Source organism: Petaurus breviceps, unplaced genomic scaffold, assembly GCF_028583685.1.
Source record: "Petaurus breviceps papuanus isolate PSGF00001 unplaced genomic scaffold, PetGlider_PUasm1.0 90792, whole genome shotgun sequence".
NCBI classification, from domain to species: Eukaryota; Metazoa; Chordata; class Mammalia; order Diprotodontia; family Petauridae; genus Petaurus; species Petaurus breviceps.
The window spans coordinates 4,294,727-4,322,374 of record NW_027187347.1 but is presented as its reverse complement, the minus strand read 5'-3'; the positions used below and the strand labels follow the sequence as shown (position 1 = coordinate 4,322,374).

General features: G+C 37.4%; 1 protein-coding gene across 1 annotated transcript in view; it reads left to right on the top strand.

Moving 5' to 3' along the window:
• MORC1 (MORC family CW-type zinc finger 1) overlaps window positions 1–27,648 on the top strand; it is a 197,612-nt gene that overhangs the window by 144,602 nt on the left and 25,362 nt on the right. The window contains exons 20-21 of the mRNA XM_069069913.1: window positions 11,252–11,318; window positions 20,486–20,570. Coding sequence (XP_068926014.1) covers window positions 11,252–11,318; window positions 20,486–20,570 — 152 coding nt within the window. The remainder of the gene's footprint in view (window positions 1–11,251; window positions 11,319–20,485; window positions 20,571–27,648) is intronic.

Here is a 27,648-nt window from a genome sequence, read left to right as displayed (position 1 = left end):
TAGGGTTGACCCTATCATTCCTCTGCTCAAGAAACTTGCCTCTAGGATAATATTATAAACACTTCTTTTTGGTGCTTAAAATCTTTTATGCTCTGGATTTTGTCTTTTAAGATTTATCTCACCTTGCTCCCTCTCACTCATCACATTCTAGCCAAGTTGGCCAACTTCATGGTCCCCATACATACCATTTCTTCTTCTGTCTCTGTGCTTTTGACTAGACTTTTTCCTTTGCTGAGATTTTCTTCTTCGTCACCTCTACATTTTGGAATATGTGTTGCATCCACCTATTAGAATGTAAGTTCCTTAAGGTCCCAGGTTATGGCAATTTGTCATTGCATTTCCAATGTTTAGCATAGTGCCTGGCAAATAGTGAATCCTTAGTAAATGCCTTTTTTCATTCATCCATTCATTTCTTAAAAACTCTTAACTCCACTCCAACTCATGTGCTACCTTCTACGCAAATCCTTTCCTGGTCTCCCTCCTAGTTTTTTATAACCCTCCCCTACCATTACTTTATATTTCGTTTATTCTGTATACATGGTGTCCCACACAGCTCCTTTTCTTGAGGTTAGAAAATGTTTTAATTTTTGGATTTATGTCTCTAGTGCCTACCTACTGCAATACCTGGCACCTAGCAAATATGTTATAAATGCTTGTTGAATTGAATTGAATTGAATTAATTTTATTTTCCTTGCCTGCAGACGTTTTCACAAACACATTTTCAACAGCCTCATGCCAAGGCCTCAAAAAAATGAGCAAATTACTACTGACATACATTTGGGGGCCTGCTACCTAACTCATAAGGCTGATATGAAGAAAACACTTTGTAAACTGTAAGGCACTATAACAGTAAGCCCAACTGCCCACAGCACCATCTTGGAGCCATTGTTTTTAAACAGAATACCAAGCTTCTATTTATCCTTGAACCACCCAGAACTAATTATCCCTTTTGTTCATTCACTGGGCTCAGTCAAGGCTGTGGAAGTGATGGGGTCCTACGATAAGGCTACTGAAAAGTTTTAGCCTCCTCATCAACTCCATTGGGCCAATGATGTTATTATTGATGTTTTAGGAAGTCAGAAGAGATGAGATGTGGAACAGAAAGTAGAATTTGAGATTTTTAGGAAGCTTATGTAGAATTAAGCTAAAGAGGATAGAGATGAAAGCAAACTGCTTTTGACAATAAGATTAAGGTTGTGTCTACATAGTAGGACAAATAGACCCTATCAGCGCTCTAACAGCATAGTCAATATTAGCTGTAATTTTTTAAAAGTTTTGAATGATGAGAATGCTACATGAACAAGAAATCATGAAGCTTGAGCATTAAATGAATGCCAGAGCACAGAAAAAGCTGGCTTCTTCTCAAAATATGTTTGAGGAACTCTCTTTCTCTTTCTCTCTCTCCCTCTCCCCTTCTCTCTCTTCTCTCTCTCTTTCTCACTCTTTATTTTCTTTCTTTCTTTCTTTCTTTCTTTTTTTCTTTCTTTCTTTCTTTTTCTTTCTTTCTTTCTTTCTTTCTTTCTTTCTTTCTTTCTTTCTTTCTTTCTTTCTTTCTTTCTTTCTTTCTTTCTTTCTCTCTCTCTCTCTCTCTCTCTCTCTCTCTCTCTCTCTGTCTCTCTCTCTGTCTCTCTCTGTCTCTCTCTCTCTCTGTCTCTCTGTCTCTATCTCTCTCCTCCCCCTTCTCATCATTTTCTCCTCATCCCTCACTTCCCTCCTCCCCATCTCTATAGTGACCAGAATCCCCAAAAAAGGTGCTATGATTTTCAATGAAATGACCAAAACACTAGCAAAAGAAAGAAGAACGAATGGTCCCAGATAATTGTACTCTAATTCCTCATGTATTAACTCTAATATGTACCTGACTTGGTATGGTTAATAAGAGTCAGCACATGAAAAGACCTAAATTGATATTTCTGCAACATAATTTCAGGTTTTTAAAATTGCTTTGATTTTAGAAGCAGGCAATTTCACACTCAGTTTCTCCTGCTGATGGCATCACTGTGGCTGCTGCTACTTCTAAACTTGCCCCATCATTACCAGGACTCCCCAAGAGGCAAGGATTGTTTCTCCATCAGTCAGCAAACATTTATGAACTTTCTGCTGTGTACCAGGCACTGTGCTAAGTGTGAAGGATATAAATGCCCGCCCAAAAAAAGACCCCAAACAGTTGCCACTCCCAAGGGGCTCACAAGCTCATGGTGCTACCCAAGCCTGGTGCTACAACTTTAGACAGAGCTGAAGCTGGCTTTGCTGCCCCAAGGGCTCTTGTGGCACATCTAGCTACTTCCACCTGCTGTGCCAACCAGCCAGCAAGCATTGGTCATAGATCAAGAGACTGAAGGAACCTTTGAGTCTAGTAATTTCCTTTTATAGATGAGGAAACTGAGTCTTTTTAAGTGACTTATTAGAGTATGGTAAAGTATTATTACTTTGACTTGGAGTTGAGAAGAACCAGGTTCCAGTCCTGACTGAGCAAATCACTGAGAATCTCAGGGCCTTAGTTCTGTAAAATGAAGGGGTTAGACCATATGGCTTCTAAATCTAGGATCTGGCTCTAAGTTGATGACTCTCTGAATAGGAATATGAAATAGTAAGAGGCAGTTATAAGAAATCAGAAGATTTGAACCCAGGTCCTCTCCCTTTAAATCTAGAACTCTCTCCACTGCAGCTGTGGATCTCTACTGATACCTGTGAATCAGCTCTACCACACTCCTCCTTTCGTAGGGATCACTTCCATCTTTGTAACTATGGCACCTAAACCAGGGCCTTCCATGTGGTAGACACTTAATGGACTGTTTTTAATTGATAGAAAATGAAAACGAAACATGAGCAGTCTAAAAGCAGAAACTGTATAAAATCGAGTATCATTGTGTAGATAATAAACTAATCAATCCACATATGTTTATTGAATTCCCACAGTACTAGGTACCCATAGCCTATTCTAATGTTCACATTATCTTATAAATGCACTGGATGCCTTCTAGATTGTTTGCCATTGCATGGATACCATTGCAATATGAAGACTGCCATATGCTATCTCTCACTATGGGATTAACCCACCTCCTTTTTCTGCCATATACCTTAAGGATGATCTACTTTCTACCACTTCTCCTCTGCAGATCTCATTAATAACATGTTACAACCTCCCTATGCCTATCATGCCCCTCTCCATTGTCGTTTGATCTACATCTTCAGTTCTTTGGAGACTGGTATTCCATGACTGATATCTAGAAACATTACTAGAAGGTTACTAATTTTTTTTTTTGCTTTTTGGAGGGCAGTTGGGGTTAAGTGACTTGCCCAAGGTCACACAGCTAGTTTTTTTGTTAAGTGTCTGAAGTCAGATTTGAACTCAGGTCCTCCTGACTCCAGGGCCAGTGCTCTATTCACTGTGCCACCTAGCTGCCCCATAATGGTATGTTTTTTTTTCTTTTGATTTGCTTTTTGGAGGGCAGTTGAGATTAAGTGACTTACCCAAAGTCACCCAGATAATAAATGTGTCAGATGTCTGAAGCTGGATTTGAGCTCAGGTCCTCCTGACTCCAGGGCCGGTGCTCAATTCACTACACCACCTAGCCACCCCTGGTTCCTAATATTTTTAAAAGGTGGACCTTTGTTTCTGGGAGAAACTTGCGGTTACTGAAAACACTGTACAATTTCCCCAAATTCCCAAATCTGGCCTAGAAACGTTTTGTCAAACACAGGACCCATGGGCCACATTGTAGTCAGCAGTACCCCCAAATATTACCCAAGGCAGATTAAAATGTAATTGGGAAATATTTAATAAAATAAAAATACAATAAAACATAGATAATGTGGTTTTCTAAGTCAGTATGAAGCCCAGAGGGATTCTTATATATGGTTTAATTGAGTTTGACCTAATCTGCTCTGATTCTAGTACCAGCTCATTGTCCCTTCACAGTACCTGATGTATGTGTATGTTTATATACACATGTATGTATATGTCTATATCTAGATATATACCTATATGTATATATATGTACATACACTGGTGAATGAGTCTTAGGAGTTATTCAACTAATAGCATTTCATCATCTCGATAATAGGTATTTTTGATCCAATGGGTTTTCTCTGTGTAAGTGACTAGACCAAACTCTTTTGAGAGATGATAAATATCATTTAGAAAGCTTTGAGGAGATATGAGACTTGATGTAATCAATACAATGTCATTTGCAAACAAAAGCATCTGGAAGACTTCACCATTTATGGGGAATCCCTCTTCCATTTGGACTCCCTGATGAACATTCCCGTGACGGAAAATATGTTTAGTGATCATATATGTCCTGGTTTTATGCCTCACTTGGTAATAGTAATAACCAACGTTTATATACCACTTAAAGGTTTAGAAAAGTACTTTATGAATATTATCTCAGTTTATCCTTATGAGACAAGGGTTTTTATTGTCCTCATTTTACAGATGAGGAAACTGAGTTAGAGATTAAACGAGTTGGCCAAGAAGACAGGATTCAAACTCATTTCTTCCTTACTCCAACTCCAAGTCTTTTTCTAGTATATCACCTAGCTGTATTCAATTAATAGCTTCATATTAATAATATGAGGACTCTCAAAGATGTGTTTTGGTACATTTCCATGGTATCTTGTATGGCTTAGAAGACACATTGTTAGTGGATTTTTCTACTAAATAGAATCTTTCCCCCCTCCGCCCCCCCCCCGTTTTTCTACAGTCAGCAAACAAGCGCAGTGAGCTCTCATTATACCTTTCATTCACTTGTATGACTATAAAGCTATGAACTGCTGCAGAATGTCCTCTTCTCATACCTTCACTGAGGATGTCTGTGATAGATTGTAGCAGCAAGCATCCCAGCGCCCCCAGGGTGGCTGCCAACACAGCTCCTTGGATCTGCTTTGATAAAGGAAAACAACTCAAAATGGGTTAACAAGCTTACTTTAATCAGTCAAACATATATCGTTTACCTAGTTCAGGGGAAAAAGGTCAGCACCCCGAACTTCAAAGTATACAGGCAGAATTATCAAGACAGAAACAGATCAAGTAGACAGCTTTCCAAACTGTCCAACCATTACATCCATACCAAATCAACATCTGGGTTTTTTCACAGCCTGGGGGGGGGGGGGCTCTCAACAACCTGGCTTCCCAGAGTTTCATCTGATCAAATCACAGAACACTTCTCAAAGTGAGCCCCAAAACAAAGCTACACATCAGGGCTTATATAGCCTGCTCATGGCTCAGAGAATGTAACAACCTTATTGACTCCCTGGCCAATCAAGAAGTATCTACTGAAAAACAAGCCTCCCACCCCAGGCTCCAGGTGCACTTTAGCCTAGGGGCAGGGAAGATCTTCAAAATTTACATTCCCATTACATAGAAGTGTAGATTATTCTTAGAAAGATTTTGTGGAGATATGGAAGTAGACATATAGGTCATTGTTATTGATATTCTTTTGGTAGTCTTTTTTTTTTAAGTCTACTTTTTTCAAGCCTTTAGTATCCTCCCTTTTATATTCTTTGAAAATCAATATCTCAGTGCCTTCAAAATTATTCCTCCTCCACTTCCTTCTCTGTGTAGTCTTGCTAGTTTTTCCATCTTTGTTTTCTTTTGTACTGTTTCTACTTCCTCCTGTTAGAATCCAAATATGGCACCTCTGCTGTTGTTGATGGAGAAGAAAATTTGTTGTTAAACCACCATGACAGGAAGATTATTTACAGATCATTTCTCTTTCTCTTCCAGTCATCATCCTTCCCATTTCGTTTATCATTTTCTTGTGTTGATCTGCTTAGTTGGGTCTCTCACCAAGCTCTCTATAAACTTGTTTTCCCTCTGATGTTTCTTGTTGTTTTTCTAGTACTGTACCATAGAGATTATACAGTAATGGCTATAATATCACTGTGAACTAGAATAACTTGGGGGGAGAAGCATCATGGAAGCATTTAGACATGGATTGACCTGGAAGAACAGTTACAATTTACATTCATTACAGGAAACAAGGAGACCTTTTCTAGCAAGAAGAGCCTGGCAAAGATCAAGAGTTGAGAAGGAGTATGATATTAATCTCTCCCCTTTCTAGCCCAAAGTACTCGTGACCCCTGATATTCGTTGGGGAAAATTTTGACTCCAAATCCTTGTGAATAGAGTTTTGTACTCTAGGTTTTAGATTTACTTAAGAGCAGTCAAAATAACTAGGAATTATTCATGCTTATGGTTTTCTATTTTCTCTGTCCCCAGCTCGTTTATGAATTATTTATCTTCTTAAATGTATACCTTACAAAATTAAACAAGCAGTATTCTTCTGATCTGTTGACTTCCTTGGAGAACTGGCAAATCCAGCCCTGTTTATTGTTAACATAATTTTAATTAAGGAGTCATGAACTGCTTGTTGAAACTTAACCATAATCTTATTCAGTGAGTGTGAGGCTTTATCCTTTGGATAACGTTAAGTGAAGTCCCAGGAAAGACAGAGCCAAAACAGCATGGAGAAGGAAACAACTGAATCTTGAGTGTGAGCCTGAAGAAAAAATCTATCTCAAATACTTTATATACCATCATGTTGCTTGTTCTTTGAAAGCTGTTCAGACCCACAGAGTCATAACTCGATTCTATCAGAGGGCAGCAAAGGATTAAGTCAGATGTTTACATCATGTTATTAGAAAGATATCTGAAGGCTGCAGATTGTTCATCCAGAATATTTCAAAGGCTTTTATGATCCAATATAAAGAAAAGAAAATAACTCCCCACATTCAATAGGCAATGCAAAGGTTTGTGTTAGAAGTCTATCAGATTCTGATAGAAACATTCCTACAGAAGACAGAATTCTGGACCAGGAATTAGATATAGACATGCAAAAAATAATAATAATAATAACAATTCCATGAGACTGTGTTAACAACACTAACCACAAAGCCTCCCTGCTGGGAGTTCTGTCACTCTCTTTAATCTTGGATACTTCAGTCCTAGTCCATTTTCTCCATCAGGGAGTCTTACCAAAGCAAAACATCCTGATTAGGATCCTCATGGATTATAACAAAGTGGTTATAACTGAGAGTATTAAATAATTCTTTTAAAGGCTTAAAACTTCATAGCACATAATGTGCTTGGATGTAATCCATGCTGCTTAAAAGTTGGGTTAAAAAAACTTTAGCTGAAAGTTCATAGTCAAAGGAAACACATGTATTTTAAATGGCAGTTTTTTCCATTGTCTTGATGTCAGTTGTTTTGAAAACAGCTACCACTGACAGCACAGCTAGTTAGTGGTTTAACTACCACTTTGTCCAGCTAACCCACTTCCTGCCAAAGTATCATCTTCAGATGCTGCTATTAAAATACACATTTATCTTGGGCAATAAAGAGAAAACCAAGCTAGTTTATTAGGTTTGCTAGGCCTGGAGAAATAGGATAGTAGAAGATCAGGGAGAAGTAGGGAAAAGAAAAACCCATAGCTAAATGACCCAACAGCAAGATGGAGAAGGGTACTGTCTGGTCCTCAGGCAACTTACAAGATCGAAGAACAAACAAAGAGTTTTCTCTTTATCTGTACCTGTCCATACAAGTCTTTCTTATTTATCTTAGTAAGACAGAGTGGAATGGTAAACGGAGCACCATATTTGGAGTCCCAAATACCTGGGTTCAGATCCAACCATAGACACTTAACCTTTCTGAGACTCAGTTTCCTTCTCAGTAAAATGAAAAGATTGAACTAGAAAGGTCCTAAATCAATGATTCTATAGAAATGTATCTTTACTTTAATTCTCTCTCCTCCTCCCTTTAGTTTTGTAAACTAGAGACAGATGACATGCAGCTACCTTGAGACTATTGAGAAAGGCTTCCTACTCCCCTCTACTTACCCTTGTTCTGCATCAATCCATTCAAAGAATTTTCTTAAAGAAATAAGTATTCCTCAATGTGAGCAATCTAGTTTACATAGATTAAAGATGGACATGCCCACTCCACATTTATTATTTGTCATTATATTTGTCTGTCTCTCTACAGCTTCATCTCCATTCTTCCTTCCATCTTGTTCTTCCCTCTTCCATCTTTTTTGGTATACTACTTTAGATGAATGAATGAATTAAAAAGCTTTTTATTAAGTTCTTACTGTGTGTAAAACACTCTGCTAAATGCTAGGGATACAAATAATTTAAAAAAAAACAGTGTAGTCCCTACTTTCAAAGAGCTCATATCCTAATAAGAGGAGCCAGTGTATTTGTCTGTAGTGAATTATTTACACCACAGTACTTCAAAAGATCCATAAGTCAATCAGTGTAGGAACTCTTTCTAAGAATATTTTCAGCCCACTCTGCACCTTAGTGGAATGTTTTCATGAGCTGCTGTGGTTACTGTGGCCAAAATTATTCATTGCCTCCTATCCAGCTTTCTTGGTGCTGAGCCTTTCCACGCTTAGATGTGTTGGTCCTTTGGTGATAGAAGCACAGTCAGTCTGGGATGACCTTCCTGAAGTCAAGATGACCTTCATGCCAAGAAGAGACATCAGAAAACTTTCTCTTCTTTCACTCCTGGACCCCTTACAATTCTTGCCCCTTACCTCTTTACTTGCTTGAAATTACTCCCTCCAAAGTGAGCCACGATCTCTTAATGGACTAATCTAATGACCTTTTCTCAGTTCTCATCATTCATGAACTCTCTCCAGGATTCAACATGGTTGACCACCCACTGCTCCCAGATACTCTTTCCTCTCTGGGTTGTAGTATTTTTCCCTCTTAGGTACCTTTCTGTCGACAACTCCTTTTCAGTACCCTTTGTTTGATCTCCATGATGATTTTGCCCCCTACTTGAGGGCCCCAGGGCCCTCTTCTATTTCTACACCTCTGTTGGTGATTCACCCAATCCCATGGGTCCAGTTATGTCTATGGTCATGATTCCCAAATCTATATATTCCATACTTTACTGGATAATTTGAATTAGACACCCCATAGCAATCTCAAGCTTAGCATGTCCAAAATAGAATTCACTGTCTTTTCTAAAAATAACCCACCCCTCATACTAATGTCCCTCTCAAGGGCAAGGATACCATCCTACCAGTCACCAAGGTTTATAAGCTCAGCTTCTCGCTTTGACTCCTCTCTCTCTCTTATCACAATCTGATCATTTGCTAAGTCTCTTCACAACCTTTTTTTTTCATCTGTCCCCTTATTTCTACTCACCACCATAGCTCAGGTTTTCATCTCTTCTTGCCTGGACCATTGCAGTAGCCTCTTGTTTGAGTTTCCCTTATTCTCCTTGGTTTTGCAATTGAAAGCCTTGCAACCTCTCTTTCCAAGGTTATTGGACAGCCTATGTGCATTAAGCCTGGTCCAGTCCAACTAACAACCAAGGATGAGGAAGCACCCATATAGGGCTGCCCTGATCTTTGTAAGTCACTAAGGCTTCTAATGGGTGGTATTGGTAAGCAAGAGCATTCCAGGAATGAACTGTGTGACCCTGGCCAAGACACATGACCTTGGTATGCCTCAGTTTCCTCAGTCATAAAATAAGGATAAATAACATCTACCTGAAAAAATCATCAAGGATAGATAATAATAATAATATTATATTATAATATTGTATTATATTATTATATATAATATATTTTATCATATACAACATATTATAATTAATATTATAATTAGTATAATAATATATAATATATGTAATATATAAAATAATATAAATAGTATAAAATAATAATAGTAAAGTGCTTTACAAACCTTAAAGTGCTAAATGATACAATGGAGAAGAAGAAAACAAGGAATAGCTTGTTCAGAAGCACATAGATGGGTCATGGAATACTGTGGAGTGGAACACAAATGTCTTTTATACTAATATTTTTCTTTAATAGGAGAGGGGGGGAGGACATGGGGAGTACAAGTAATTAGGGCTTTAAAGTCCTCACCATTTACTTAAGGCCCAGCTAACCCTATCAGTGCTTTCCTATTCATCAGTGTATTTCATCTACCTTCACTGTCTTTCAGAAACATAGGATTTCTAGGCTTATAGAGCTTGAAGATACTTTGTCTGTATCTATTCCAAGCCTTACATGTTGTAGTACATAAAGCCCAAAGAAGTGAAGGATTTGTTCACATTATTACTTAGCCTCAAGGGGCCTAATAGAAAGGCCTGCCAGATGTGTACAGTACAGAGGAGTCATGGAAAACTGCCACAGCTAGGGGGCATCTTGTTGGCGTAGGACCTGGAGGTGCAACCCCAGATGCTTTCTGTTTGTGTGACCCTGGGCAAGTCACTACCTTCTGCATCACTTTCCTCAACTGCAAAATGGGGATGACAGTACCTACCTACCTCCCAGGGTTGTTGTGAAGATCACATAGACAATATTTGTAAAGTGCTTAGCACGGTGCCGAACACTTAGTAGGGCGCTTAATAAATACTTGTTTCTTTCCTTTCCTGGGCATTGTAGTTAAGAGTTTTAGCCTAACCTTCTAGACATCAGGTGTCTCCATAGATAGATGCCATTAGAGTCGTGGGATGAGATCAAGGCTGATTCAGAGGGCTTAGTGTAAACTACAACTTTCTCAGGGATTTTTAGCTAGCCAAAGAGATGGAGAGGACACTGTCCTCAAGCGACCCTAGACATCTGTGCCAGAATCCTACTGCAAAATTTTAGAATCTAGTAGACGTGTGAGTTCCTGAGATTTAATCCTTGGCCCTTGGAAATCCTGAGGCCTGGACTAGAGAGGATCTCCAGAGATAGCCATGTATTCTATTGAATTCTCAGGAAGGTACTGAGAAATTTAGTAGATGGGATATAAGCAGGAGCCCATGCTAAGCAGTGCTGAGTGGTAAAATACAAACAGAAAACCTCCTCCAAGCAGAGGAAGGAAAAAAGATTAACCTCGTTCATTATTTCCCACTCACTGGGGGGGTGGGATGTGATTCACTGTATGTTTAATTTGGTTTTTATAGTTGTGGTAACATCCCACAAAGTGTGATGATGATTTTTTTTCATCTGCATATATCACAGAAAATATTTAAGTATCATTTAAATCAGTGTCAAGAAATAAATTTTAAAGAACATTGTTTAAGACTCAGCTTACATATGCCCTGAGGATGAGTCTTCTCCTCATTCATACAATGATCTGCATTGACGTCATTTTCTTGGAGTAAGTTCAATACCAGGCTTTTAGCCACTCAGCTCAGACTCTGATGCTCTGGGTCTGATGCCCACAGTCTAATGTGCTCTTTGTTTGGGGGTATCTTTAAACAAGAATTTCAGAGTTCTTTTATTTTTTTTCAATTTTTAAGTTTGAAGATGAAAGTGACGCTGTCGTGACCCTGAAACGTGAAAAGGAGGAGTCTACAATGAACAAAGGTAAAAAGGAGAACTCAGTGGACAAAAATGTGAACAGTAGCAAAACTGAATACACTAGAGCCTAATTGACTTCATCCTGAGATAAAGAAACAGAGGCCTCATTCCCATGTGAATCTCTTGGATTTTTAAAATGAAATTTATTGCTCCACCAATAATAGTAGGTTGAAAGCTATACAATCATGGCCAACACTGTTTGTAGATGGGGAATGGAATGATGCTGACTTGTATCTTGTGATTCAAATTGCCAGAAAGGGTCCCATGTCCTGCAGTATAAACATGATGTCTGAAATTCTCCCATTTTTTTTACCTTTAATTAGGGCATTGCTTCCAAATGCATATATCTTAACAGGGGAAAATAAAGTTAACTCCAGCAGAATCTAAGCTCCTTGAGGTCAGGGGTGGTTTTTGGTTTAGTCTCTTTGCAGCCAGTGCCTAGCATAGCATCTTATATGACCTGTGATTTTATTGATTTAGTTTAGTTAGCTCTCAATGAAGAAATTCCTTGATAGTTTTATAGTCTTAGTGGGGAGCACTAAGAGGTGAAGTAACTGATACTTACCCAGTCTCACATCCAGTATATTCCAAGAAGTTGAATTTGAATCCAGGTCTTTTTATCTCTCCAAGGACAGCTTTCTTTCCACTGTGCCATGCTGTCTCAGCATTGCATGTAGTAGGAGCTTAATAAATGCTTGTTGAGTTGGATAGGATTTACCATTGGATTAGATTAATAGATTTTGAATTGTAAGGGACTTGAGAGATCGTTTAGTTAAATTTCCTCCCCTTGATTATTTTTTGCTTTATTTTCTTTTTATTAAACTTAAATTTTTTTTAGGGCAATTGGGGTTAAGTGACTTGCTCAAGGTCACACAGCTAGTTTTTGTGTTAAGTGTCTGAGGTCGGATTTGAACTCAGGTCCTCCTGACTCCAGGGCCGGTGCTCTGTTCACTGCACCACCTACCTGCCCCTTAAACTTAATTTTTTAAAAAATTGCAAGCATTTCTCTCTCACCCACCTCCCTCCTAGCCTAAGGGGAAAACAAACAAGCAGACCAAAAACCTCTTGTAACAATTGTGCATAATCAAACCAAAAAAATCACATTGGTCACATGTAGAAATATGTTTCATTCTGCATATTAAGCCCCATACCCTCTCTCTCAGGAGGTAGGTAGCATTTTTATCATCTACCCTCTGGAAATCTGATTAGAACCCTGTATTGATCAGAGACCTTGAATTTTTCCCAGTTGTCCATTTTCACAATTCAGCCCCTTTATTTGCACATATGAGGAATTGAGACCAAAGGAAGATAATTGATGTTCCCAGATCAGAGAGCTTGTAAGTTCGTGAGGTAAGATTTGAACTCTCATCAATCTGACTGGAGGCCCAGCATTTTGTCCACTATGTCACCTCTGCCTCATGCATAGTAGGCATTTCATAACTGCTTATTGTACTCTGGAGGAGAAAGTGAGGCTGGTGATCTTGCATAGCCTCACTCAAATCAAAGTCAAGTGTAAGTCGTGTCTTCATTTCCCTGATGCCATGGTCCTCTTTGAAAACGAAGGACAAATACAACCTGTGAGTAGACCAAACTGCCTGAATGGGAACCCAGTTAGTTGCAAGACTCAGCTCATCCTCTCCCTCTCCCTCTCCTCCCCTCCAAAGGAAGGTAAATTTTGATGGCCAGAAGTTGCCCACTTAACTTGGGGTTTACTAGATAGATTCCTTCCTTCCTTCCTTCCTTCCTTCCTTCCTTCCTTCCTTCCTTCCTTCCTTCCTTCCTTCCTTCCTTCCTTCCTTCCTTTCTTCCTTCCTTCCTTCCTCCCTCCCTTCCTTCCTTCCTTCCTTCCTCCTTTTGGCTAAAAGTTTCTTCCTGTTGTTTTCTCAAATTATTGTGGCAAAAGTGGCTGTTAGAGCCTAGATGGTGGAGAGTAGCCAGGAAATTGCCTGAGCTCTTCCCAGTTTCCTTCAAAAAGAGCATTAAATTAAGCCTCTAAAAGAATTCTGGAGCAGCAGAACCCACAAAAAGAGTGAGTGAAACAATCATCCAGCTCAAAATAACTTAGAAAGACTTCAGGAAAGGTCTGTCTCACACAGAGCCCAGTGCAGTCCGTGTCCAGGCAAGACAGCCAGAGGTTATCATCCACAGCACAGATCAGCACGCAAGACCCCACAGTCCTGGCTCAGTAGGCCATTGGTACAGCAGGCCAGATATGAGGTCTTCCATCAGTGCAGAAGGCAGATGGCCAGCCCTGGAACTCAAGGGACAACGGGCACAATTAGGCAAGGCCCCCAGCCCCAGAGGCCTCAGCACAGAAAGCCAATGATAGGGCCTTTGACTGCCAGTACAAGAAACTTGAGACAGTGCTCTCTGTGACCCAGGAGTAGAACTCAGCTTTGAAAAAGAGTGTTGACCATAGAAAGCTACTATGGTGACAGGAAAGATCCAAATACAAACTCAGAATAGGACAACATTGTCAAAATGCCTACATGTGAAGCCTCAAAGGAGACTATGAATTGATCTCAAGCCCAAAAAATTCTCTTGGAAAAGCTCAGAAAGGATTTAAAAATTCAAATAAGAGGTAGAAGAAAAACTGGGAAAAGAGATAAGAGTTATGCAAGAGAATAATGAAAAAAAAAGTGTCAATGGTCTGGAAAAATAACCACAAAAATTGACTGAAAAAAAAAACCAATTCCTTAAAAAGTAGAATTGGCCAAATGGGAAAAAAATCACTGAAGAAAACAATGCTTTAAAAAATAGAATTAGCCCAATGGAAAAGAAAGTATGGAAGCTAAATAAAAAAATAATTCCTTAAAAATTAGAATTGGTCAAATAGAAGCTAATGATTCTATGAGACATCAAGAATTAGTCAAACAAAATTGAAAGAATGAAAAAAAGTAGAAGAAAATGTAAAATACCTCATTGGAAAAACACCTGACTGGCAAATAGATTGAGAAGAGATAATTTAAGAATTATTAAACTACCTCAAGACCATGACAAAAAAGAGTCTGGACAGCATCTTTCGAGAATTTAATGAGGCAAACTGCCCTGACATCCTAGAACCAGTGGGTAAAATAGTCATTGAAAGAATCTACTGATGATCTTGTGAAAGAAATGCTAAGATGAAAACTGCAAAGAATATTGTAGCCAAATTCCAGAATTTTCAGGTCAAGGAGAAAATACTGCAAGCAACCAGGAAGAAACAATTCAAATATAAAGGAGCCACAGTCAGGATTAAACAGGATTTAGCAGCTTTTTTGGAAAGCAAAGGAGTTTGGATTACAACCAAGAATCAATTACCCAGCAAAAATTGAGTATAATCTTTTAGAGGAAAAGATGAATACTCAATGAAACTAGGGACTTTCAAACTTTGCTGATGAAAAGACCAAAGCTGAACAGAAAATTTGGTCTTCAAAAACAAAACTCAAAAGAAGCATAAAAAGGTAAACAGGAAAGAAAAAAAAACACATGGTATTCAATAAGGTTAAACTGTTTACATCCCTACATGGGAGGATAATACTGGTAACTCTTAACAACTGTATCTCTATTAATGCTGTTAGAATGAGTAAACTTAGACATAGCATGTGGATATAAGTTGACTTTAATGTGATGATGAAAAATATTTATTAAGGGGTCAAAAAAAGGATTGTACTGGGAGAAGAGGAAAGGGGAAGGCAGAATGGAATAAATCATATCACATGAAGAGGCATTAAAGGCCTCTTAAAATAGAAGGGAAGAAGGGAGGGGGTGAGCATTGTTTGAACCTTACTCTCATCAGATTTTACTCAGAGAGGGAATAACATATACTCAGTTGGGTAAAGAAATCTATCTTACCATATAGGGAAGTAGGAGGGGAAGGGGAAAAGAAGGGGAAGGAGAGGAAGATAGAAGGGAGGGCAGATTGAGGGAGGCAGTAATTAGAGGCAAAACATTGGTGAAGAGGAACTGGGTGAAAGGAGAGAGAGGGAAAAAATGTATAAGTGAGAGAATAGGATTAAGGGAAATTCACAGTAATCATAACTGTGAATGTGAATTGGATGAAGTCTCCCTTAAAATGGAACCAGAAAACAGAGTGGATCAAGAACCATAATCCTCCAATATGTTGTTTACAAGAAGCACATTTGAAGCAGAAGGATACACACAGAGTAAAGGTAAAAGGCTAGAACAGGATATATTATGCTTTAGATGAAGTTTGAAAAGCAGAGTTGGCAATATTGATAACAGACATAACAAAAGCAAAAATAGGTCTCATTAAAAGAGACAAGGAAGGAAACTGCATCTTGCTAAAAGTTACCAGTAGACAATGAAGTAATATCAATACTAAACCAAAATGCATCAAATCATATAGAATCCAAATTCTTACAGGAGAAATTAGAAAGGAAGTTACAGGAAGAAATAAGACAACAAAATTATACTCATGGGGGACCTCAGCTTCCTCCTCTTAGGAACAGATAAATCTAACCACAAAATAAACAAGAAAGGAGTTAAAGAGGTAAATAGAAATTTGGAAAAGTTAGATGTGGTAGGCCTCTGGAAAAAAATAGAATGTAGATAGAAAGGAATATGCCTTTTTCTAAGCAGTACATGGTTCCTATAAAAAATTAACTATTAGGGCATAAAACCCTCCCATTCAAATGCAGAAAGGCAGAAATATTAAGTGCCTCCTTTTTGGATCATGATTCAACAAAAATTACATGTAATAAAGGGCCATGGAAATAATTGCAAACTAAATAAAGCAGCAAATCAGAAAAACACTCAATAGCTTTATCAAAGAAAATGACAATGAGACAGTCTACCAAAATTTATGAAATGAAACCAAAGCAGTACCTAGGGGAAAATTTATATCTCTAAATGCTTACATGAGTAAAATAGAGAAAAAGAAAATCAGTGAATTGAGAATTCAATTTTAAAAACTAAGAAAAAAAATTTAAAATCCCCAATTAAATATTAAATTACAAATTGTGAAAAATCAAAGGAGAGTAATAAAATTGAAAGTAAGAAAACTGTTGAGTTAATAAAACTAAGAACTGGTTTTATGAAGAAAAAATAATAAGATAGATTAAAACTTTAGTCAATTTGATTAAAAAGAAGGGAAGAAGAAAATCAAATTAAAAGTCTCATAAATGAAAAGGGTGAATTTATCAATGAAGAGGGAATTAAGCAGTAATTAGGAGCTATTTTGCCCAATTCTGTGCCTATAAATCTGACAATCTAAGTGAAATGAATGAATATTTACACAAATATTAATTGCCCAGATTAACAGAAGAGTAAATAAAATATTTGACCTCATTTTAGAAAAAGAAATTGAACAAGCCATCAGTGAACTGTATGAGAAAAAATCTCCAGGGCCAGATGGATTTACACATGAATTCTATCAAGAACAATTAACTCCAGTACTATATAAACTATTTCAGAAAATAGGTGAAGAAGAAGTCCTACTACCAGATTCCTTTTATTACACAAATATGGTGCTGATACCTAAACCTGGAAGAGCCAAAATAAAGAAAATTGTAGACCAATTTCCTCAATGAATATTGAGGCAAAAAAAATAAAATAACATTAACAGTGAGATTGCAGCAATTTGTGATGAGAATGATACACTAAGATCAGGTAGGATTTATACTGGGAATGTAGGACTGGTTCAATAGTAGGAAAACTATCAGCTTAATTGACCATATCAGTAATAAAACCAACATAAATCATATGATTATCTCACTAGATACAGATAAAGATTTTGACAAAATGCAGCACTCGTTCCTATGAAAAACACTAGAGAGCATAGGAATAAGTGGAGCTTTCCTTAAAATAAGTAGTATTAAAACCATTAGCAAGCATTATCTGTAATGGGGATAAGCTAGAAGTCTTTCCAATAAAATAAGGGCTCAAACAGGGATGCCCATTATTACCACTGTCACTTAATATTGTACTAGAAATGTTAGCTTTTAGCAATAAAAGAACAATAAGAAATTGAAGGAATTAAAATAGTCAATGAGGAAACAAAACTGTCACTCCTTACAGATGATATGATGGTATATTTAGAGAATCCTAGATAATCAGCTAAAAACTACTTGAAATAATAAACAACTTGAGCAAAGCTGCAGGATATAAAATAAACTCCCATAAATCATTAGCATTTCTATATATTACGAACAAAGCCCAGCAGCAAGAGATAGAGAAATTCCATTTAAAGTAACTGTAGACAATATAAAATATTTGGGAGTCTACTTGCCAAGACAAACCCAAAAAAATGTATGAACACAATTATAAAACACTTTTCACACAAATAAAATCAGATCTAAACAATTGGGAAAACATCAGTTGTTCATGGGTAGACTGGGCTAATATAATAAAATTAGCAATTCTACCTAAATTAATTTACCAATTCAGTGCCATACCAAACTACCAAAAAATTATTTTGTAGAATTAGAAAAAAAATATTTACAAAATATATCTGGAAAAACAAAAGGTCAAGAATTTCAAGGGAATTAATGAAAAAAAAATTCAAAGTAAAGTGGTCTGGCTTTACCATATCTAAAACTAACAATAAAGCAGCAGTTATCAAAGCTATTTGCTACTGGCTAAGAAATAGAGTGGGTGGATCAGTGGAATAGCTTTGTTATACAAGATACGGTAGTAATGACTATAGTATTTACTGTTTGATACACTCAAAGACTCCAGTTTGTGAGATAAGAACTCATTATTTGACAAAAACTCCTGGTAAAACTGGAAAATAGTAAGGCAGAAACTAGGCATAGACTAACATCTCACACCCCATACCAAGAAAAGGTCAAAATGGGTGCATGATTTAGATATAAAGGTTGACACCATAAGCAAGGGATAGTTTACCTCTCAGATCGATGGAGAAGAGAAGAATTTATGACCAAACAAGCTATGGAGAATATCGATCATTTTGATTGCATTAAATTAAAAACTTTTTGCACAAACTAAAGCAACACAACCAAGATTAGAAGGAAAGTAGAAAGATGGGAAACTTTTTTACAGCAGGTGTTTCCGATGAAGGCCTCACTTCTCAAATATATAGAGAACTGAATCAAATTTATAAGAATATGTCATTACCCAGTTAATAAATGTTCAAAAGATATAAACAGGCAGTTTTCAGATGAAGAAATCAAAGCTGTCTACAGACATAGGAAGTGTTTTAATCGCTTGATTAGAGAAATGCAAAATAAAACAACCCTGAGGTATCATTTCACATCTATCAGGTCGGTTAATATTACAGAAAAGGAAAATGGTAAATATTTGAAAAGATGATAAATATTTGAAAAGAAATTGCAGCACTAATACATTGTTTGTGGAGTTGTGAACTGATCCGGTCATTCTAGAAAACAATTTGGAAATATGCCCAAAGGACAATTAAACTGTGCATACACTTTGATCCAGCAATACTACTATTTGATCTATACCTTGGAGAGATCAGAAAAAAGGTGAAGGGCCTACATGTACAGAAATATTTGTAGCAGCTCTTTTTGTGATGTCAAAGAATTGGAAATTGAGGGGCTTCCCATCAATTGGGAAGCGATACAGTAAGTTGTGGTATATGATTATAATGGAGAATTAGCATGCTGTAAGAAATGATGAGCAGGCAGATTTCAGAAAAACCTGGAAAGAGGTATAGGAACTGATGCTGAATGAAGTGAGCAGAACCAGGAGAACATTGTACAGGGTAACAGTAACATTGTGTGAAGATCAATGATTCCAGAGAACTCATGATGGAAAATACTTACCACAGCCAGACAAAGAACTATGGATTCTGAATGTAGATGAAGCTGTACTATTTTCACTTGTTCGGTTCTTTGTTCTTCATGGCTTTTCCCTTTGGTTCTGTTTCTTCTTTTTTAACCTGACTGATGTGGAAATATGTTTCCAAGATTGCACATGTATATCCTACATTATTGTTTGCCACCTTGGGAGGGGGGAAGGGAGAGAGGGAGAAAATTTTGGGACTCAATATTTTATAAAAATGAATGTTGAAAACTATCTTTACATGTAATTGGAAAACACAAAATACTATTTCCAAAATAATATGAAAGGAGAAAAAAGGACTATTAACACATTGTGCAGTATTACAGACAACTCCCTTTTGAATTTATTGGCCAGTTAGGTAAAAAACATTTACATATACTAGCATGACACAAATCAGTTCATATCTTAAGGGTACAAAAGTCTACAAAGGGACAAAAGGTTAGTGTGTGTGTGTGTGTGTGTGTGTGTGTGTCCCAGAGGATGCTGAGGGTGTCCTGCCAAAGGAGTATACTGACTCATTCTATTCCTCACCCAGCAGAACTGCTTGGCCTTAGTACCTGTTCTTCTGCTGCCTGACTTTATTACCTTGGGCAAGTCAGTTCACTCTGGGCCTCAGTTATTCACCTATAAAAGGAGGAGTTTCATAAATAGAGACCTGGAAAATAGCGTGTTGTACAGTGGTTTAGTCATATTCAGTTCTTCATGACCCTGTGGACCATAGCACACCCATACTGTCCTTGTGATTTTCTTAGCAAGTATACTGTAGTGGTTTGCCATTTACTTCTCCAGCTCATTTTACATATGAGGTAACTGAGGCAGAAAAGGATTAGGTGAGTTGCCCATGGTCATACAGTAAGTCTCCAAGACTAGATTTGAACTTGGATCTTCTGGATTCCAGACCCAGTGCTCTATCCACTGAGCCATCTAGCTGGGAAAGGACATTAGAGGCCTTCTTTCATTATATAGTGAGGAAACTGACTTGTCCAAGGTCATTAAGTCAATATTTTGAACTCAGGTCCTTTGACTACAAATCCAGTACTCCCCTTGGTTTAATAAAGTCCCTCCTAACTCTTACTTTCAGTAATCTTGCACCAGATCTTGTCATGGGGAAAGAGGGTGAGGAGAGGTTTGTGGGAGAATGAGAATGGGGAATCTGACTCCCTCCTGAGTAGCTAGCATGTGTACAGGTAATGAAAACCAATGACATCCCCCATATTTTGGATCATCCTCATAAACACTGCAGAAAGATGGTTTTAAATAATGCTGAGAATACCTTGGTACTGTTTTACATGTGGATGTTTTAATATACAAATTGTATATGGATGGGTTATTTTTATTATTTCATTGACTTGCCTTTTCTTTTGGGTTGTCATCTCATCATCAAAATGTAATTGCTTTACTTTTACAAGGTTTAGTCTCGGTGGAAGATAAACTGAAACTGTGTGCTGATTCTCCAGAAATAAAACAGGACTCTTCACCACTTAACTTGGAAAGGTGAGAATACGACAATTACAGAGACTCAAAGTAATGTTAATTATACTGTTGAAATGCAATTATCAGTGTTGTAGTACAAGAAGAACAGAATAATGTAACAAACAGAGGAGATGATGAGTGGGGACCAAATTAAATTGAGGGAAGAAACACTATGAGAATGAACCTCATAGACCTAAATAGAAATGAACCTTGGGCCAACATCCTACCCATTTTACAGATGAGGAAACTGAGGCCCACAGAGGTTAAGTAACATACCCAAGTTCACTGGGCTAGTGAGAATCAGAAATGGAGTATGCATCCAGGTTCTCTGACTTCACGGTGCTCTTAAATGTTTTCTTCTTGATTTTCTTCTGAATTAGGGGTTCTTAACTTGGGGTCCACAGATTTCAGTGGATTTGTAAACCTACATAGGAAAAACAATTACATCTCTATTTCAATATAATTGTTTTTCTAAACACTTGTGTACTTATTTTATGCATTTAAAAACCTCATTTTGAGTAGGGTGGGAGGCGGTGGACCATAATCTTCACCAGCCTACCACAACGAGGTCCAGGACACAAAAAAAGTTAAGAACTCCTATTCTCAGTCCTTTTTTCATTTCATATTTCCCTCAGGGGAGAGGGATCCAGAATGTTCTACATTCTTCATGTTCTTCAGTACTCATGTGGTAATGAAATAGGGCATATTATACTTGGTTCTCACAAGGAGTAACTAATCCAAATTATTGTAAAGCTGTCACAGAATAGAAAATGGGACCTGCCTGAAGTATGCTTATAAAGGAATGAAACTGATTTTCCGGTATGGCTTTTGGAATCAGTTTCATTACTTTGCCATCACATCTCATCTATGTAATTGTAGCTAGTTTCCTAAGATACCAGCATTTCCCTGACTTGAAACTCATGAAATTTTTTTAAAAATAAAATAATCTTAAACTTTCAGATCTTTAATCTTAGAAGGCATGTGGCTAACTGAATCAAATTGGATCTCTGATTTTTTTTAAATGCCTAGTAGATTTTATCCAGGGTAAAGAATGTCTTGATTGAGAAGAAAATGAACATGTATACCTAGGAAATAAGAGATTTTGTATTTGGCAAAGAGGAGGCAAATTTAGTCCAGTTTGATAGGAAACTACCATGGGAGGAGCAGAGCTGCCTTTTTCTTCCTCTCATATACTTGCTTTGTGATCCTGTTAGAAGCATTTAGCTTCTCCCTGCTTCACTTTGACCAAGTGAAGTTCAAGGCATTTCTCAGTTTGCTCAACTATAAAATGGGGGCACCAGGTAGGGTTTCTTCCAGCTCTTAAGCAAACCTCTGGTTCTCTAATATGAGTAATCTCAATATTTCCCACCTCCCACCCCCACCTCTTGTTTCCAAGCCACTGGTTTTGTTTATGCTGAAAAAATGAAATCAACTCTGCATAGATCTTTCAGCTGCTTGGAACAGTTAGTCAGGGACTATTTGTTAACCACTTACTAGGTTCCAGTCACTGTGCTAAGTGCTGGGAATACAGAAAAAGGCAGAAACTCAGTACCTGACCTCAAGGAACTCACATTCTAATAGGAGATACAATACTTAAGTAAGTGTACTTATAATTTATACATATATGCATACATATGTGTATATACTTACATATATAGACATGTATACCTATATATACATATAGGTATACATCAGGAGTTCTTAATCTGTGAGCTTTTAAAAAATGATAATTGTATTTTAATATAATTTTGTTTATAATCCTATATATTTTATTTTATGCATTTAAAAACATGATTCTGAGAAGAGATCCATAGACTTCACCAGACTGCCAGAGGGGTCCAGGTTACAAAAAAGGTTAAAAATTCCTTGTAAAAAGGGAAGGTACTTGGCTAGGGAGTGGTAGGGAGAGTGTATGGGGAAACACCAGGAAAGGTTTCCTATAGAATGTGAAAAATAATTCAATTAAGGTACATCATTTCAGTCAATGATATATAATCAGTAACATTTTTAAAGTTTTGCAATTTTTTATATCTTGTGTTAAAAGACAAAAGGTTTTAAAATATTTTTTTTCTATTTTATTTTATTCTCAATTTCATATTCTCTCCTTTCTCCCACCTGGTTCTCTGCCCATGGAGAAGGCAAGAAATAGAAAACCCATTACAAATATCAGACAAAGTGTTTACAAGAGGCGGAATGATATAGGCAGCCCAGAAGACAGGAAGACTTGCAGTCTTCCTCTAACACTTACTGGTTGTATGACCCTGAGCAAGAAACTTGACCTCTAATTGTTCTAAGTACTTCTGCAAAACTCTAAATTATAGAGCAGATATTGATCTTCATAACCTGCCCCCCCCCTTACCTTTCCAGTCTTCTTACACTTTATACAGTCCTTCCCCCTGTTCTGAGATCCAGTGACAGTGACCTTCTGACTATTCCCCACAAAAGATGCTCCATCCCCAGATTCTGGGCGCTTTCTCTAACTTTCCTTTAGACCCAGAATGCTCTCCTTCCACACCTCTGTCCCTTAGCTCCTGGCTTCCCTGAAGGCCCAGCTAAAATCCCACCGTCTACAGAGTGTCCCTAAAATCTGGACACATAGGAAATCTCATTAACTATGCATATTTTCAAGAAATGAAAAGAATGAAATTTTCAACATTTTGTTTAATTAACATAAATTTTAGCCATGACAGTTTCATGTGGAATAAAAGCTTTCATTAGCTATTGGAGACTATTTTCCATATTAATGAGATTAATTTAATTAATTAATGAGATTTCCGATGTGTCTCCTGTGTCTTCCTATGAAATCTCATTTATGCTGATTAAATAAGTTTAATAAAATGTACAGGGAGACTTTTTAAGTTCCTCTTAATTCTAGTGCCTTTTTTTGGTTGATTATCTACAATTTATCCTGCATATTTGTACATAATTGTTTTCCTGTTGTCTCCCCCTTAGATTGTGACTTTCTCGAAAGCAGGGATTGTCTCGTGTCTCCTTTTGTATTCCCAGCACTTAGCACATTGCCTGGTCCATAGTAGGTGCTTAATAAGTGTTTATTGATTGATTGACTGACTGATTGACCTAGAGAGGAGGTTTCCTCTCCAGGTTTCCTCTACCAGTGAAATCACAGATTTAGTCCTCTCCATCTAAAAAAACAAGTGGCAAGAGACAAAAGCTTTTATTTGACTGCACCTGCACAGTAGAGAAGTGCATTCTGGGAATGCATGAAATAAACATAATTGTGTTTATGTAAATGCATGTGAATATCTTGGATCTTTGCACTTGAATACATTGTTATAACATTGATAGAAAAAGAGCTTTTGCTGCAGATGTTTTTCTGATGCTTTTTAAAGCCCATCTTTTGGTAAGCTTTGTTATGGACAAAGCTTCTGGGGAACCTGGAGCTGTTCATAAAATATTTAGTAAATCGTTTTTTTTTTAATTCTCCAGGAAAAATGACTTAAATAACAAATATGGCAGCTGTGAGATATAGGTTTGTTTTGCTTTGCTTTTAAGAGATTTTAGTTAAGATATGATTTTAGATAAAAATACTTTCAAGATTTAATGAGACTTTGTAAAAATAATTCATCCCTGATCCAGAAATGCAATCCCCCTGTAAGAAAATATGGCCAAGGGAGCACAGAAGCTGGTAGCAAAAGGACTTTCCCAACCCATGTACTTCTATACAAAGCATTTTAATAAATTGCCCTGTCACTACTAGGCAAAACATCTTTCTAAATAAAGTTTCTGACATAAAGGAGGATAATTAATGAGCATTCAGACACATTGTTCAGTGTTCTTAACAGACAATTAAGCATTAGAATATATAGAGTTCTTAATCTACACAACCTCAACTGAATTCAGACAAGGTAATTAATGCCAAAGAGTGATGTTTGCAATAGAATTTTTCATTTGATATTAAATCTCCATTTTCAAGAAGAACCTAAAAGTATAAACTTTAAAGTATAAACTATAGCTGTTCATGTGGACATCAACATGATGTACACATTTGTTGGTAATAAACTCATGAAGCCATAAGAAGACCACTTAACTTCATTACTTGTATATATGGGTACCATTGTGTAGGAAGTGTTCCAGGCTAAATTATCTAATTAGATATTGCCAGCTAGTAGCAACATCACAAATTTCTCTGGTAATATTTTTGGACTGCTCTGTGGCTTGGGGCATTATATCTTTCTGTGTCCCAATTTAGGGCAGCTAGGTGGCACAATAGATAAAACACTGGCCTTAGATGTAGGAAGACTTATCCTTATTAGTTCAAATCCAGCCACGGATACTTACTAACTGTGTGACCTTGGGCAAGTCACTTAATGCTGTTTGCCTCAGTTCCTCATCTGTAAAAAAAAAAAAAATGAGCTGAAGAAAGAAATGGCAAACCACTCCATGATCCTTGCCAAGAAACCCCCAAAATGGAGTCAAGAAGAGTTGAACGCAACTGCAGTGACTGAACAGAAATGCCTCATTTTCCCCATCTGTAAAATAAGCAACTCAGGTGGCCTCTGAGGTGCATTCTAGCCCTAAATCTATGATTCAGTGACCCCATGTAATCAGAACAAGGTATGACCAATGGATAGCCCATGTGTTCCATTGATACCCATACTTTGTCAAGACATTTAGAGGAAAATCCCTAGCATGTCGTAAGGCCCTTCTATAGAGAATATATTGGAGGTCACAGGCAAGAGTTGCACAGGATTAGAAAGCATAATTGAGCTGGCATCTGTATAGTTGGAAGATGTCACCACACTGAGGAAACCATACATGGTTGTTGATTGTTGATTGATTGCATAGATCAGGGGTGACAAATTGCTGTTTGAGGGCCAAATCCAGACACCTGTTTTTGTACTGACTATGAGCTAAGAATAGCTTTTGCTTTTTTTAATAAAACTTTATTTGAAAATTTTAAAAAGTATTATTAGTTCTCAAACCATTAAAAAAAAAGCAGCTGGATTTGGCCAGCAGATCTGTAGTTTACTGACCCCTGGCTTAGATCAATGTGCACATGTATTGAAGTAAAAAAAAATAAATCTTTTCCAATTTTTTCAATAAGAAGTGGCATCATTTTTAGCAAATGACATATTGAAGTGGTCTAGGTAATCCTCCAATGATCTGAAAATCCGTTATATTTGGTGTTCAAATGTGTTTGTTATGTTGTTATAGATGGGTTCTCTATATGCATAAGCTCTCTTATGAACATAGCCCCACGCTTGACTCTAAGTGTGCCTGCAATTAGCAGCTTGCTTACTAATAAACTTATTTGGAGGTTGGCATATCTCCTTGTGCAGATTTCATTGAGCCCTGGAACATGCACCAATGCCTAAATGAGATTTAATGTCACTCAAAAGAGTTTAGTCTAGCAATCTACATATAGAAAAACCCAAATAAAAAAAGCTATGGTATATGCTATGGTTTGAACTTGGATGGACAGCCTATAAAATTTGTCCATCCATGTGTGTGTGTATGTGTGTGTATGGATTGATAGATAGACCTGTGATTTTATTAGTATAGGAATCTCCCAACCCCGAATGAGAAAACTCCCTCTACCATTACAGGTATGTATCTTCCCTACAATTTATGGACTTATAGAGTTGTCTCAAGCACTGAGAAGTCAATGACTTGCCCAAGGTCACCCAGTTAATATGTCTCAGAGATGGGACTTGAACCCAAACCTTCCTGACTTTGAGGATGGTTTTCTGTCCACTATTCTATACTGTCCCCTGCCTTCTCTCTTTTGAAGCACAACAAATTGGGCTTAAAATTAAACAGGGAAGGAGAAAGAAAGAAGCATTTATTTAGTGCCTACTGTGTGCCAGACGCTGTGCTAAATGCTTTACAGATATTATCTTATTTGATCCTCACAGCAACCCTGCAAAGTAGGTAGTGGTGTTATTGTCCTGATTTTATAGTTGAGGAAACTGAAGCAGACAGATTAAGTAGCCTCCCAGAGTCACACAACTAGAAAATGCCTGAGGCTGAACTTAAGTCCTTGAACTAGAGGAAGGAATATCAGTGAATTACCATTGATAAATAGCAGAGTTATTTTAATGATCTTGAGCCTTTTTTCTGAAACAAAAGCCCACATTTTTAAACACAGCATTATTTTTTGCTCTGGTGATGTATGACTGTCAATCATGGGATAATTCAGTCAGGATATTAGGAATGGCTGAAGTTGAAGATCACCCAAAATGCAGTGAGGAGGCACCCAGTGAGTGCAAGTAGACTGCCACACCACATGTTGTCAAGAAGGAATCATGCAGGAGAGGATTGTGGAAGATGTCCTCGAAGAAATGTCACCAGGAAAAATAAAGGGCTGGCCACATGGTGAATGAAGAGTAATCAGTGTTCAGCCAGCATCCCCCATTGGTATCCATATGCTCTGGAGGACACAAGGAGAGCACCGTAAATGGGTTCTCCCGTTGGTTCAGATGAGCAGGTGGTTTGCTCTGTATTGTGGGGAGGAAACACTCTCATCAATTATCCCTTGATGCAGTGGAGCATTTTCCAACAAAATAACAAAGCCTATGAAGACCTGACTCAAGGTGAGCCAGAATTTCAAAACCTGTTCCCTATTCCCTGGCTCCCTTGCCTTCTACATTTAGATAGTATCACCTTTCAGATCCATGTCCCCTAAGCTGAGTAGCCCCAACATGTCTGAAAATGGCAAGATGTTTTGGTTGAAAAGCCTTCTTTGCAAGACAAAAAAAGTAAGTAAGAAACAAATGCATACTGTTAATGAAGGAAATAATCACACATTCTGCCCAAATTGTGTCAGGGAAAAATTGAAAGTAAGATTTGCCAGACTTTGGAATTTAACTTAATCTAGAAGTGGTTGGCATAACTACCCCAAAAGAGGTTTTTATTATTATATTTCTTTGATTTTTTTATTTTAATTTTTTGAGATTCCATGAGGCGTGGTGAATAGTAAGATGGTTTCAGAGTTAGAAAGAACTGGGTTTAAGTCATCCCTCTGACACATACTGGCTGGTATGACCCTAGGGAAATCACTTGACCTCTCACTATTCTGGGCTACTCTTTCCAGAGAACATACTGCCCTGCATTGGTAAAGGGAATTCCCTATACTGGT